Consider the following 15,101-nt stretch of genomic DNA (forward strand, 5'->3'; position numbering starts at 1 on the left):
ACATGTCGCTGGTCACAGCGGTGTGCAGGGACTGCTGCAACAGCTTCGATCTAAGGTAAGTATTTTATAATGAGCTAGTATGCGATGCATACTTGCTCATTATGCCTTTGTCTTACTTACAGGTTTTTTTTTGGTTTTTTTTCGGTTTACAACCACTTTAAGGATTTGGAGATTTGGTCAGGATCAATGGTGTCCTTAATGGTGAGAAATACAGGCAGATACTTATCCATAATGCCATACCATCAGGGAGGCGTGTGATTGGCCCCAAATTTATTCCACAGCAGGACAACCACTCCAAGCATATGGCCAATGTCCTTAAGAACTGTCTTCAGTGTAAAGAATAACAAGGAGTAGGGGAAGTGATGGTTTAGCTCCCACGGAACCCTGATCTCAACATCATGGAGTCTGTCTGGGATGACATAAAGAGACATATATAATATATATTTTTTAAAGCATTCTTATTTTACAGCATTCTTATTTTAACACCTGCCTAAAACCTTTGCCAACATATGAAGAGGTGCAACAAAGCATAGATGGAACTCGCCATATAAACACTAGTATTTAGGCATAGAGCATTGACAAAAAAAAAAAAAAAAAATCAAAAATAATTTTAAAATAATGGCGCATTCATGGGGTGTGTCGGGCCACTGTAGATCTGAACCCTGTCCCAAGTCTACAGCACCTGGGAGCACAGGGTTGCTGCAGCACATGGCAACTAAAAACAACCCAAAAGGCAGCATATTTAGTATTGTTTTTAATGTGAACTGTTAGACATTGTCAGTTTGGTTTTCGTTGCAGGCTAGCTGATTAGTGAGCTGGAAAATTTTGTCTGTTTTAGATGTGTGTTGCCTTCACTGCAAATGCTAATTATAGGTTAGGGGGGTGTCCATTTTTTTTTTGCACGGTTTGTGAATTGGTGCATTCCTATACCTTTTTAATGAGGGGTGGGCTCCCTCCAGGCACACCTGCCCTTAATCTAACTGCTATATATGTGCTCCAATTTGGGAGACTCTTAAAATTATAATTATAGAGTGAGGACCGCAGTAAATGCCTTGATGTGACCACTGAAGCTTACACGTTTTCAAATGTGTACGACTAAACCCCTTGTTTTTAACGTGAACTGTTAGGGTCAATTCAGTTTTGTTGCAGGCTGGCTGGTAAGAGTGCTGGGAAATTTTGTCTGTTTTGGGAAGCATATTTTAGTATTGTAAATGCCTTCTGACTGCAATACAGTGATAAATACAGAGGATTAAATTGGGCTTTAATTATTTTTGTTTTTCTTACCATCTGGCAGAGTTGAAGAGCGTAAGGATTTGAAAATGGAAACAGTGAAGCAAAATGCAGATGCAATTCAGAACAATGACAACAAACAGAATGGAGTGGGGGATAACCAGTCTCAGAAAGTTGACTTCTCAAATGAAAGGATCATTAACAAGCGAGTTTCTTTATCAGAAAGTCCAGTTTTGCTTCGTAAAATATCCCAACGGAAAATAAGCAGAGGTTGGAGTATTCTCAAGAATGCCACCCTCGAGCAGCTACAGGGGAAAGTAAATTATGCTTTGGAAACGGAAGAAAATGTCTATAATGTATGAGTCAAATACCAAGCTGATATTGTGAAGATTCAGAGATCTGTTTGAGCAAGAATTTCCCGTTTTTGGATTGTGGGGAATAAAATCATTGCTTTACATTTGTGAATCGAAATCTTGGATTGTGTTAGAATTTGAGAGGGAAAGGAACTCTACAATACAAGATACATGGCAGTGTTTTTATACTTAATCTTTGTAGACCAACAATTGAGAAACAAAATTCCTTTCAAAGGATACAAAAAGTTCTTTGAGACCGAATTTCCGAATTGTCAGACAATAGGAAGGACTATTGTCCCATAGAAAAACTTTGTAAGTGACATCATAGCCTTAAAGTGGACTACGGTAAAGACCTTTCCTTTTCCTTATAATAAGGGATGTAGAAAGCAATAATACCTTTTTTTTTCCACTCAAACCAAAACAAAAAAAAGGCTGGATTACACTTGTGCACTTGTTGATTCCCTACATTTTCTCTGTTTGAGATTGACTTTCATTTACGTTGCCAATGGATTGACTGCATAAGAGCTAGGAACACCTTGATCTTTTCATTGCTATGGTCCTAAAGCCCGTTGTAAACAAACATTGGCTTGTGTCTTTAAGCTTGGAAAGGAATTTTAATGGATCTTGGACATGTAGGTCTAAGTTGGCTTCAGTGGAATAAGATGCACAGGATTTGTTATGGTACTATAGCTATCAGCACTTTAAATGAACCCTGCACAAGAGGGCATTCCCAATGGCAGAAATTCAGCTCTTTTGTATTGTGTTTCTTGCTATGAAAATCCCAGTTCCATTCTAGATTGCAGCTAAAGCTGTCTAAAGATGACATTAATGAATCTGTCAGCTGAACTCGAATCTGGAATACCCCCAGTGTCTCCATTACTTTGGGGGAACAATAGCAATTACTTGGCAAGGTTCAGTCAACCGAATTTTTTTTTTTTTTTTTTATTCCTGGATCCTGCTCCAACCATACTAATAGAAATTCTGTATTAAGTCTATTTTTTAGTATTCCATTTTGGATATGGTTATATTGGTTTTATAGGTAAGTGTGCAACTTTGTCCATCTGTAAATCTAATTTTTATTTTGTTGCACACAAAATACCTTCAGCCCAAAATACCTAGGAACCAGGGGCGGACTGATAACTCATGGGGCCCCCGGGCAATAGGAGATTATGGGGCCTCCATGCAATCGGAGATTATGAGGCCACACAGTATACACACACACAGTATACAATCACTCAGTATACACATACATGTACACACCGTATACACAGACAGATGTAAAAAAAACACAGATTTATACATACTGTCCCTGGTTTTACTGAGGCTGGCAACCCTGATGGGGCCCCCTAGTGGCCCAGGGCCCTCGGGCAGTGCCCGAGTGGCTCAATGGTCAGTCCGCCCCTGCTAGGAACATATACGTTAGAGTGTACTGAGGGGCCATTGCATTCCTTCAAATAAAGTTTAGAAGAGCCTTCAGGCAGATAATAGTGAGGTGGCCTAAGGAAAAAAAAAACACTGGACTTAAAGCTAAACTCCAAGCTATTTTTAATTTTTTTTTTCCCCATGGGCCCACACTGCATGGGTTGACTGCACTTTTTTTTGTCTGGGGGATTGGAGAGCCGAGATATACTCTCCTAATCCTCAGATCCTCCCAGCGCAAGACTGATCCTTCGATCCTCTGGAAAATGAATCCTTTTGGGTGGTGGAATGTTCCTGACGTCATCACGCCCTAGAACGGCTCTGTATGTCTGGAGCTGGTTTATGGGTGTGATGACATCAGGAACATTCCACCACCCAAAAGGATTTGTTTTCAGAAGGATGGGCGAGTATAGGCTCTGTGATCACCCCTAGACAAAACAACAAGTTAACCCATGCAGTGTTGGCACAGCCCCACTGCATAGGAAAAAAAAATTGACTGAAGTTGGGCTTTGAAGGAATTACTTTCTTCATCAATTTGTAGAATATATTTCCACAACCAGGGAAGGAGTTGGTATGTCTATGGAGAGGAAACAACCACATTTCTGAGGAAGGTTATAAATGACAGAGATCTCTTGCATCATACAATAACGAGTATAAGCATACAGTATAACTTGATGAAAAGGGACTAAAGCAATTAAAATGCCCAAACTCGGTACAATCAGTACATAATGCAGTAAAGCCTTCTTAAAACTGAAGGTATTCATGTCTCATTCCATTACAAATACCCCAAAAAAAGATTATTCCTCATTTTAGGCTTGTGGGCAGAATCATGCAATTAATTTCTTTATGCCCCATTAGCCAAATGCATGGTTGTTCTGTTCTCTTGTTCTGCGCAAACACAGTATTAAAAGATTTTGGACTCCCCGGGTCTTTCCTCTGGTGCTCACATAGACCTTTTTACACCTGTATCTTAAATTTTGGGTCTTCTAGATCAGGACCACCCTGTTTTTGTTGTGAGCAGGACTTACTAGAGCTACTGCACTCTAATTTAACTCTACAGCCATGAACTGCTGGTAGGTTGAAGCCAGCATCTTAAACTTAGACATGTTCTATATCATCCTCATTACAGGTCTACTTTTGAGATTGTTTGTTTATCTTTTGGCTAAAAAAAACACTCTTCTAAAATGTTCCTTTTTAAAACTGAACTCCAGGCAAAAAAAATGTTAATTTAAATTTATTTTTCAATAGCTCCAAAGGATATAAATACATGTTGTGTGCACCAAAAGCCTTGCAAACCCAGATATCCCTATATAAAAGTAGCAATGACATCACTGTGCTGTAAATAGCCTGAGTAGAGCTGTGGGAGGGACCCAGTTGGCTCCACCCACTACTGACTGCCAACAAAAAACTACAGGAGGGGGGGCGGAGACAAGACCGGTCACCCTGCACAGGGAGAGAGCGCAGCAGTGGTCTTTATTACAGGAAACTCCTGCACAGAGGCAAATCTCACACTGGATAATTGCACAGATCTTGGGGAAATACACAGAGCACATCAAGATTCAAGGAGGACTACACATGGCAAATGAACAATATTTGCTTATCACAAAGTTTAGCGTTAACCTTCAGGTTTTCTAAAGTAGGATTATTTGACCACCTGTAAGATGGCAGTAAAGCTAAACATGGATTTCTATTCTTCTGGAACCCTCATTTAAAAAATCTGGCAAGTATGAGATCTAATCACTGATGGCTGTCTCCTTCTCCGAGCTGCAGGCAGTCTTGTATTTCTGTTCTAGAGAGAAACAGCCATGTTTAACATGAAATTAAGTTGAAATTGTATAAAGCTGCTGTTTTTGCACTTTAATTATGTCAATAGTAGAATGTTATTAATATAGAAATAAAATGTTATTTTCTATAAAAGGTATCCTGTGGTTAATGAACTAAAGTTTTTGCTGTTGGGCATATGTGATGGGGGGAAAAAAGTAAAGGAGGATAGATTTAGTTTGAAGTAAAGCCTAAAAGTGTAGCTGTTTCACCATTTTTGGAAAAAAAAAAACATTTTTTCACTTTACTAATAAATTCACTATAATAAAAATACAGACATATATTTAACAGTATAAACTGCCAATATGACTGATCATTTCCCCTAAGGCCAATGCATAGATAGGACCGGTGTCCACTCCCATTACTATACCCTGCCTGCTGGGCTGGGTCCCTTATTGTTTATTCCTCCTCTGCTGGGCCTTCCTTTTACTGGTAGGGATGAGCTGAACACCCCCTGGTTCGGTTCGCACCAGAACATGCAAACAGACAAAAAAGTTGTGCAAACACTGTTAAAGTCTATGGGACACAAACGTGAAAAATCAAGGAATTGGCTTCCAGATTCCAATAAGCCCCCCACCCGCAGACCCCCACCACCACAGGGCAAGGGTTGTAGGGATGGGACCCTTGTCCCCATCAACATAGGGACAAGATGCTTTGGGGGGCATGAGGGCATGTGGTGTGTATATATATATAATATTACTGGCTGAATATAGAGTCTACACTGAATATATAAGTCTCTGCTAAATGCAGAGTATAATTAATATTTATATTTACCTCTATGTGTGTGTGTGTGTGTGTGTGTGTGTGTGTGTGTATATATATATATATATATATATATATATATATATATATATATATATATATATATATATATATATATATATATATATATATATATATATATATATATTTATATATAATTTTTTTTTTTTTATATTTTAATATATGTGTGTATGTGTATATCAAATACACTGCCACTAACCTGCCTGCCTAATCTAGCTCAATCTATCTCCATCCACACACTATAAACAGCCGCTGTGTAAGCAACCTTGTATAGTGTGGGGCATGGACGTAGTCCCCCTGAGCCATGATTGGCCAAAGCATGTAGGTCAGGTGCATGCTTTGGCTGATCATCATACAGCAATGCACTGAGATCTTGCAGTGCATTATGGGGCGTTCTGCGGTGCTCTAATTTCCAGCGAATGCCCCATAATATCCGCTGTTCGGCGAACGGGCGAATACCCCTTGTTCGAGTCGAACTTGCGTACGACGACACCACACAGCTCCAATTCACTCCCTGGTTATCTATCGCCTTGATTACTGCAACTCTGTCCTCATTGGCTTACCTTTACATAGGCTATTCCCCCTTTAGTCGGTTATGAATGCTGTTGCAAGACTCATCCACCTTACCAATTGCACACTGTCTGTCACTTCTCTCTGTCAATCCCTCCATTGGCTTCTGCTCACCCAATGAATTATATTCAAAATGCTAACAACCACTTACAAAGCCATCCACAACTCTATGCCGCCCCAAGCTATATCACTAACCTAAATACCCTCCCTCCTCGTCACTGGAGCAAACTTGGCAGTATGCTGCAGCTCGGGGAACATGACTGCCAGTTTCTTGACCTTCTTGGGCACCCCCTCTCTCTAGGCTCACGTTACTCCCTTCCTCAACCTGGGTACCATCATCGGAGCCTTCAAATCGCTGCGCATCCTCCTGCAGCATGTACCCGACACTGTGGTCGAATAGTTTGGGGGACTCCTCCGTTCATAATGGTGGGGCTAGGGAAGGAGTGACTGTTGACATGGAGCCGATGGAATAGGCTGCTTTGGCAGCTGCATTGGCAGGCAAACTACTCTGAGCCTGGATGACAGAGGATGAGGAGGATTAGGAGGGCTTTGTTATTCATTCCACCAGCTCTTCTGCATGTTGTGGCTCAATAACACGGCCAGCTGCAGAAAAAAAGGACAAGCGTGCCCCACGGCCACGTCCTGAGGATGCACCGTGTCCATAATCAGCACTGTTGACTGTAGACACAGAGCCTGCTTACCCTCTTTTAGTGGCCTGTGAGTGTCTGCCTCTCCTCGGTGGCCTTCCGCACATACTGTAAATTTTGTTTAGCAAAATCACACTACACTGTATTGTGTACTGTGTACACCACCAGAAAAGTAGTAGCAAGTGCACGGTACTGTGTACACCAACAGAAGTGTAATAACAACTATGGGTGTACTGTATGTATTGTGTACACCACTAGAAAAGTAGTAGCAAGTGCACTAGGGGTGCACAGTACTGTGTACACCAACAGAAGTGTAATAACAACTCTGGGTGCCCTGTATGTATTGTGTACACCACCAGGAAAGTAGTAGCAAGTGCACTAGGGGTGCACAGTACTGTGTACACCAACAGAAGTGTAATAACAACTCTGGGTGCCCTGTATGTATTGTGTACACCACCAGGAAAGTAGTAGCAACTGCAGTAGGGGTGCACAGTAATGTGTACACCAACAGAAGTTGAATAACAACTATGGGTGCACTGTATGTAGCGTGTACACCACCAAAAAAGTAGTAGCACTAGCAACTGCACTATGGGTGCACGGTACTGTGTACACCAACAGAAGTGTGATAACAACAATGGGTGTACTGTGTGTACACTACCAGAAAAGTAGTAGAAACTGCACTAGGGGTGCATGGTACTGTGTACACCAACAGAAGTGTAATAACTGAGTGCACTGTATGTATTGTGTACACCACCAGAAAAGTAGTAGCAACTGCACTAGGGGTGAACGGTATTGTGTACACCACAAGAAGTCTAATAGCAACTATGGGTGCACTGTATGTGTTGTGCACTGTGTACACCACCAGAAAAGTAGTAGCAATTTTACTAGAAGTGCACAGTGTACCGTGTACCAACAGAAGTGTAATAACAACTATGGGTGTACAGTATTGTGTACACCACCAGGAAAGTAGTAGCAACTGCACTATGGGTGCACAGTACTGTGTACTGTGTACACCGCCTGAAGTATATTAGAAAAAGTACACCAGGAACGGCCTGCAGTCAGATATAACTAAACTGGATACAGTGGATATATATATATATACCAGACTGTGTGTGTGTATGTATATGTATATATTGACTCTCTCTCCGTCCACGCCAACAACACACTACACAGGGCCGAGGTGCAGGCAGCCTTATATAGTGTGGGGTGTGAATTTAGTCCCCCTGAGCCATGATTGGCAAAAGGCACCCTGCCTTTGACCAATTATGGCTCTCTTAGTTGAGGGCGCTGGGATTGGCCAAACATGCAGGTCATGGTGCATGCTTTGGCCAATCATCATACGGCAATGCACTGCGCTCCCGCAGTGCATTATGGGTCGTTCCGCGCCGCTCGAATTTGGCGCGAACGGCCCATAATCGGTTTTCTACGAACGGGCGAACAGCCAATGTTTGACCCGAACTGAAAGCCCATCCCTATGATTAGGTATGTAATGCACATCACGGTTCATGCAGTGTAGTGTCAGGAGGTTGTAATATACAAAATAACTTGGAGCAGTGGCGGCTGGTGCTCAAAATTTTTTTTGGGGGGGCGCAAAAATTAAAAAAAAAAAAAAAAAATAATCATCAATTGCAGCCACTGTGCCCATCAAACGCTGCCACTGTTCCATCAGTTGCAGCCACTGTGCCTATTAAACGCTGCCAGTGTGCCCATCATATCCTGCAAGTGTGCCCATCAAATGCTGCCAATCTGCCCATCATATGCTGCCAGTGTCCCTCCCGCTCGCCCGCCCCCCCCCCCCCCCCCGCCGCGCGTGGATGGATTGCGGGACACAACCCCCCCTCCCGCGGATGGATCGACGCTTAGCTTGTCATCTTCTCCGGCATCTCCTCTCCCTTCCTCTGTCCCAATTCCCCCAAAGCGCTGAGCAGCCAATAGGTCTCAATGACCTGCCTCCAGATTGGTGGGAAGACAAAATAGTGTGACAATAGCGAATATTCATTCGCTATTGTCACACAATTGAGTGGGATCGGGGCGCACTCTCTGCGCCCCGAGCCCATCCTTTTTTGAAGCCTATTAGAGCCTATTAGAGCCTCTGGCTCCATGCGTCCGGCGTCCTGAAAAGGGGCTGGGCGCATGTATGGGGGGGTGGCGCCAGTGCGCCCACAATGCACGGGCCGCCACTGGCTTAGAGGGTGTATGGGTCAGGAGGGTGTAATGTACAACATAGCATATAGAGTGAAGTGGTCAGAAGTGGTCAGAAGTAAGTAACATGCAGCTCTGTGTCAGTTCAGTGTTTGAGAATTTGTAGCAGTGGGCTCGATTTACTAAAACTGGAAAGTGCAAAGTGCATAGTAACCAACTAAAACGGAAGCATATAAAGTTCTGCATAGTAACCAATCAACTTCCAGGTTTTAGTGTCAAAGCTTAATTGAACGAGCTGAAGCTATAAGCCGATTGGTCTCCAGTTTTAGTAAATCAACCCCAGTGCACCTTACATTAATGGCCATTGGGAGGAAGAATTGCTAATATTTGGTATCACTGGGATAAAAAATGCCCCATTGTAGGTGCCAGAAGGAATAAGACTGTCGGGCAGGATTGGGGACATTTGGAGCTATGCACCTCTAAAGCCGCGTACACATGACCGTTTTTTTCGTCAGAATAAACTCTGACGGTTTTTCCGACATAGTTCCGCTGAAACGGACTTGCCTACACACGATCACACCAAAGTCCGATCGTTTAGAACGCGACTGGATTAGAAAAAGGAAGTTCAATAGCCAGTAGCCAATAGCTGCCCTTGCGTCGTTTTTGGTCCGTCGGAATAGCATACAGACGAACGGTTTTCTCGATAGGCATTGATTCCATCGGAAAGATTTAAAACATGTTCTATTTCTAGGTCCATCAGAATTTTCTAAAGAAAAAGGTCTGATGAAGCCCACACACGATCGGAATGTCCGACGGAATGATTCAGTCGGACCTTTTCTGCCGGAAAGTCCGGTCGTGTGTACGCGGCATAAGATCACAAGTCTATTTCAAATATATTTCATTCTATTATGGCTCTAAATGATTTGCATACAAACCTATTTAGAAATGCACAAATCAATGTCCTTTCCTTTTAAGTGAGCTTGTGAAATAAGACCAGAATAACCTGTATCCTCATCCTAGAAACACGCTGCCAATTTACATGCATAAATTGAGCAGTGGGTTAGAAAATATTTACATGAGCTGTAAGTTACTGCCATGGAATTTGCATTTACATGCATAACAGCCATGGATAACTGTAAACATCCAATAATAATTGATAACTTATGTAAGTTAATTATCAAACTAATCCTTGTAAACGAAATAGAACTTGTTTAATTTTAAGAAAATCATGTAAGAATGAACAAATTCCTGGTACAATAAGTAGCTAATAAATAACTAAATATTTAACCTGAAAATTTAAGGATTGGTTGAAGTAAAAGACTTGTTTTTATTTTAATAAATTTATTATTATTTTTTTTTTTTTTTTAGCATGGAAAAATGCACAAAACGGAAAAAAAGCCTCCTGTTCCAGAAATATGAAGTAAAGAGGATTGCCTTCTATGTCCATTATTTTCAAGGACGATTCTCTCTAATTTTCCAAATAAGGGGTCTATTTCCAAAGGATTCACTAGGCAACGCTCACAGCAAAAGTTTGCTGGACAATCGTCCATCTGTATTTTACAAAGTTCCCTGTATATATATATTTTTTTCTTTTTTAACCACTTCAATACCAGGCACTTAGGCGCCTTCCTGCCCAAGCCAATTTTCAGCTTTCAGCGCTGTTGCAATTTGACTGACAATTGCGCGGTCATGCTACACTGTACCCAAACAAATTTTTTATCATTTTGTTCCCCCAAATAGAACTTTCTTTTGGTGGTATTTGATCACCTCTGCGGTTTTTATTTCTTGCGCAACAAATAAAAAAAGACCGAAAATTTTGAAAAAAAAACAAGTTTTTCTTTGTTTCTGTTAAAAATTTTTGTAACTAAGTATGTTTTATTCTTCAACGATGGGCACTGATATGGCTGCATTGACGGGCACTGATAAGGCAGCACTGATGGACACCGATGAGGTGGCACTGACAGGCACTGATGGGCACTGATAGGCGGCATTGATGGACACTGATAGATGGCACTGGTATGTGGCACTGATGGGCACTCATAGGCGGCACTGATGGGCACTCATTGGTGGCACTGATGGGTACTTATGGGTGGCACTGGGTGGCACAGATGGGCACTGATAGGCACTAATAGGTGGGCACTGATGGGCACTGATAGGTGGCACAGATGGACACTGATGGGTGGCACTGTTGACACTGGTGGCACTGATGACATTGATGGGTGGCATTGCTGGGCATCACTGATTTAAAATGGTACCAGTCAGTGCCCATTTGTGGGCACTGATTGGCACAGATTGGGCACAGACTGGGCACATGTGGATGGCCATGGGGTACATACCTGGCCATCCACATGTTGCCCGCTTCCCTGGTGGTCCTGGCGGCTTCCCTGGTGATCTAGTGCGGGCATCCGAGGGGGGGCTGCACTGATAAACAATCAGCGCAGACCCCTCGTCAGGAGAGCCACCGATCGGCTCTCCTCTACTCACCTTTGTCAGATACGAGTGAGGAAAAGCCGATCAATGGCTTTTCCTATTGACATCGTGATCAGCCGTGATTGGACGCGTGGTAAAGAGCCTCCGCCGTGGTCAGACTGACAGACTGACACATCGCTCCACCGATCGCCGCGGTGCGCGCCCCCATGGGCGTGCTGCGGCTGTTATCGTGAAGGACGTCATATGACGCCCAGTCAGGATAACTGAACCACCGCCCAGCCGTCAATCTGCTATAGGCCGGGCGGGAGGTGGTTAAAGAGGTTTGGCCCTATTAGTCTATAATTTTCACAGGAAATTTGCCTTATTCTCCCTTAAAGGATATCTAAAGGTTTGTTTTAAAAAAACAAACATGTCATACCACCTCCTATGCAGTTGGTTTTGCATAGAGTGGCCCTGATCCTCCTCTTCCGGCGCTTCTGGCTCATCCTCTTCTCGAGTGCCCTGTTGGAGAGCTGCTCTCCCTTGGGGCACTCATGTGGGCACACTCCTGTGTCCTGCTGCGTCCATTGACACAGACAGCATGACTTGGCCCCTCCCCCCGTCTCCTGCTTTATTGGATTTGATTGACAGCAGCGGGAGTCAATGGCTGCGCTGCTATGAATCTATCCAATCAGGACCCGAGACACCGGCTGGAGCTGGTGTGCTCGTTCCCGTCGCTGGAAAGTCCGGGTTCAGGTAAGGTAAGTAAAAGGGGGGCTGCTGCATCACAGGGGGTTTTTCATCTTAATGCATTAAGGTGAAAAACCTTGAGGGTTTACAACCAATTGTAATTCTCCCTTAATTTTCACAGCACATTCTTTCTCTGTAATATTTTGACATTTTCAAAGAAGCATTCACTCTATTCTCCCAACATTCTTTGAGTTTGCCCTATTCACTCATTAGAATTTGCTCATCACATTGAATAATATTCACCGACCAGTATCTACATACAACTTTAATATAGAGATTCCATTAACAAGCAAGATTCCCCCATCAGCCACAGCGCCACACATGACCCTAGTTTTTGACAGTCAGAAATTAGATTTTCCCTATTCACCCATCATTTTAATGAGCATTCGTCCAATTCACACATCATTGTGAGCGCTGTCGCATTTTTAATTTTCAATATTTTTATTGAAGTATCAATGTTGTATAAAGCACAAATGACAAAAACGGGAATGAGAATCATCCTCAAGTAGTGCTCCTTTTCAAATAATCATAAACTTAGGACCTTTAGATATTAAACATAGCAAACTCAACGCAAAATGCGTTTGGCGGGAGTGCCAATTAACGTAACCATATGACACACTGTAACCCAAAATATTAAGTCATTAACTGTAGAGTCAAATAGAGAAAAAAAAAAAACATTTCTAACCGAGTAGGGATCGGTTACAGGTTATCCCATCAAGCTACTTTAACTTATAGTTGTAAAAAATGTAAATGTATAATGTAAGGAACAGAGGGGAGGGAAGAAAGAGGGGGGGGGGGGGATTGGGAAGATTAGGGAGGGGATGGAAAAAGGGAACCCCTGTATACATTTCTACTAGTTTCATGTCAGCATAGAGATATATGTTCTGTCATAGCATCTTATAGTTAGCAACAATAACCAAGTCAACATGAATTTTAAGAAAAGGGGAAAGAAAAAAAAAAGTAAAAGAGAAAAGGAAATGGATCGAGAGAAAGAATAAAAGGAAAGAAGAAAAAAGATAGAGGAAAGGAAGAGGAAAGAAAGAAGAGGGTCAGCCAGAATTGCTTTAAGGTGTAGATGGATAGCGAATCCATGGGTCCCAGGTTGCATCGAACTTCTTGGTAGAATTACAAAGGACACAGGTAAGTCTGTCGTTAACCATGATCCAGTTAAGTTTATTTTTCACGTAATCAAGAGGAACCATAGACTGCTTCCAGTATTTAGCAATAGTAATTCTAGCTGCCAGAAAAATATATGCTATTAGTTTTGTTGATTTTTTGGGGACCTCATCAGGTAATTTTTGAAAAAGCGATGGTTCTGGGGATCTATGTATATTAACCCCCGTCACAGAATATACTAGATTAAATATACGAATCCAAAATTTGCTGTCGCATTTTTAATGACAATTGCGCGGTCATGCAACACTGTACCCAAACTAGATTTTTATGATTTTTTTCACTCAAATAGAGCTTTCTTTTGGTAGTATTTAATCACCACTGGGTTTTTATTTTTTGCTGTAGAAACAAAAAAAGGCCAAAAATTTTGAAAATAAAATCCCACCTTTTTCATAGTTTGTTATAAAACGTTGCAAACAGGTAATTTTTCTCCTTCACTGATGTGCACTGATGAGGTGGCACTGATAGGTGGTGCTAATGACAAAGCACTCATAGGTGGAATTGATTAGCAGTACTGGTGGGCACTGATAGGTGGCACTGGTGGGCACTGATTAGCAGCACTGGTGGGCAATTTTAGGACCGATGTCCCTGTAACAGAAGTCGGTTACCGGCTTTTTTCTTCTGATAGCGTGAGGAGAAAAATAGCTAATAACCTGCTTCTGTTTATTTCTGTGATCAGCTGTCGTTGGCTGACAGCTGATCATGTGGTAAAGGGGCACTGTGATTGGCCCTTTACCCTGATCTGTAATCAGCTGCGTCCAAAGGACTCGACGATCACAGTAGCACACCAGCAGCGCGATCTTGGGAGGACGTCTATGGACGCCCTCTCGGCACTGGAAGCCCACGCTGTAGCCATCTTTTGGCTATAGCGCAGGCAGAAAGTGGTTCATCCAACATCATTTTACTTTAATACATGGATGTTAACTGGTCATATCAAAGTGCAAATGGAGGGCAAGAAATTAGAGTGCAAATATAAACCTTGTGACCTGCCAAACTAAAACCTCAAAAAATTTAAACAAATTAAAAAAAGGTGTCAAACTATAGAGTAGCTGCTAACACTCCCCACACTTCCTCAAAATGTGACAATGCAAACATATATATGCCAATGTGCGTCGCTTAAAGTAATTTGATTAATTATATCTAGGGTGGCACAAATATGGATAAAATATACAACAAATAATATATAACCTATGAAGTAAAATGAACACGTATCCCAAACACAGTGCAAGTGCTCAATTGTACTATATACAGAGGGGACGGAAAGTATTCAGACCCCCTTAAATTTTTCACTCTTTGTTATATTGCAGCCATTTGCTAAAATCATTTAAGTTAGTTTTTTCCTCATTAATGTACTCACAGCACCCCATATTGACAGAAAAACACAGAATTGTTGACTTTTTTGCAGATTTATTAAAAAAGAAAAACTGAAATATCACATGGTCCTAAGTATTCAGACCCTTTGCTCAGTATTTAGTAGAAGCACCCTTTTGATCTAATACAGCCATGAGTCTTTTTGGGAAAGATGCAACAAGTTTTTCACACCTGGATTTGGGGATCCTCTGCCATTCCTCCTTGTAGATCCTCTCCAGTTCTGTCAGGTTGGATGGTAAACGTTGGTGGACAGCCATTTTTAGGTCTCTCCAGAGATGCTCAATTGGGTTTAAGTCAGGGCTCTGGCTGGGCCATTCAAGAACAGTCACTGAGTTGTTGTGAAGCTACTCCTCCGTTATTTTAGCTGTGTGCTTAGGGTCATTGTCTTGTTGGAAGGTAAACCTTCGGCCCAGTCTGAGGTACTGAGCACTCT

General features: G+C 42.1%; 1 protein-coding gene across 2 annotated transcripts in view; it reads left to right on the forward strand.

Annotated features, from left to right (window-relative positions):
• The window catches only part of LOC141105837 (transient receptor potential cation channel subfamily V member 6-like), a 77,294-nt gene extending 66,563 nt beyond the window's left edge, over positions 1–10,731 (forward strand). The window contains exons 15-16 of one of the 2 annotated variants that reach the window (XR_012235662.1): positions 1,295–2,622; positions 10,334–10,731. Coding sequence is in view for 1 of the 2 variants with exons in the window: in XM_073595967.1 (XP_073452068.1) it covers positions 1,295–1,592 (298 nt within the window). In the remaining variant the exon portion in view is untranslated. Of the gene's footprint in view, positions 1–1,294; positions 4,894–10,333 lie in introns of those variants that run through there. The other variant, XM_073595967.1, reaches the window with a different exon arrangement.
• Positions 10,732–15,101: the final 4,370 nt, after the last annotated feature.

Source organism: Aquarana catesbeiana, linkage group LG08 (assembly GCF_042186555.1).
Source record: "Aquarana catesbeiana isolate 2022-GZ linkage group LG08, ASM4218655v1, whole genome shotgun sequence".
Taxonomy (NCBI): Eukaryota; Metazoa; Chordata; class Amphibia; order Anura; family Ranidae; genus Aquarana; species Aquarana catesbeiana.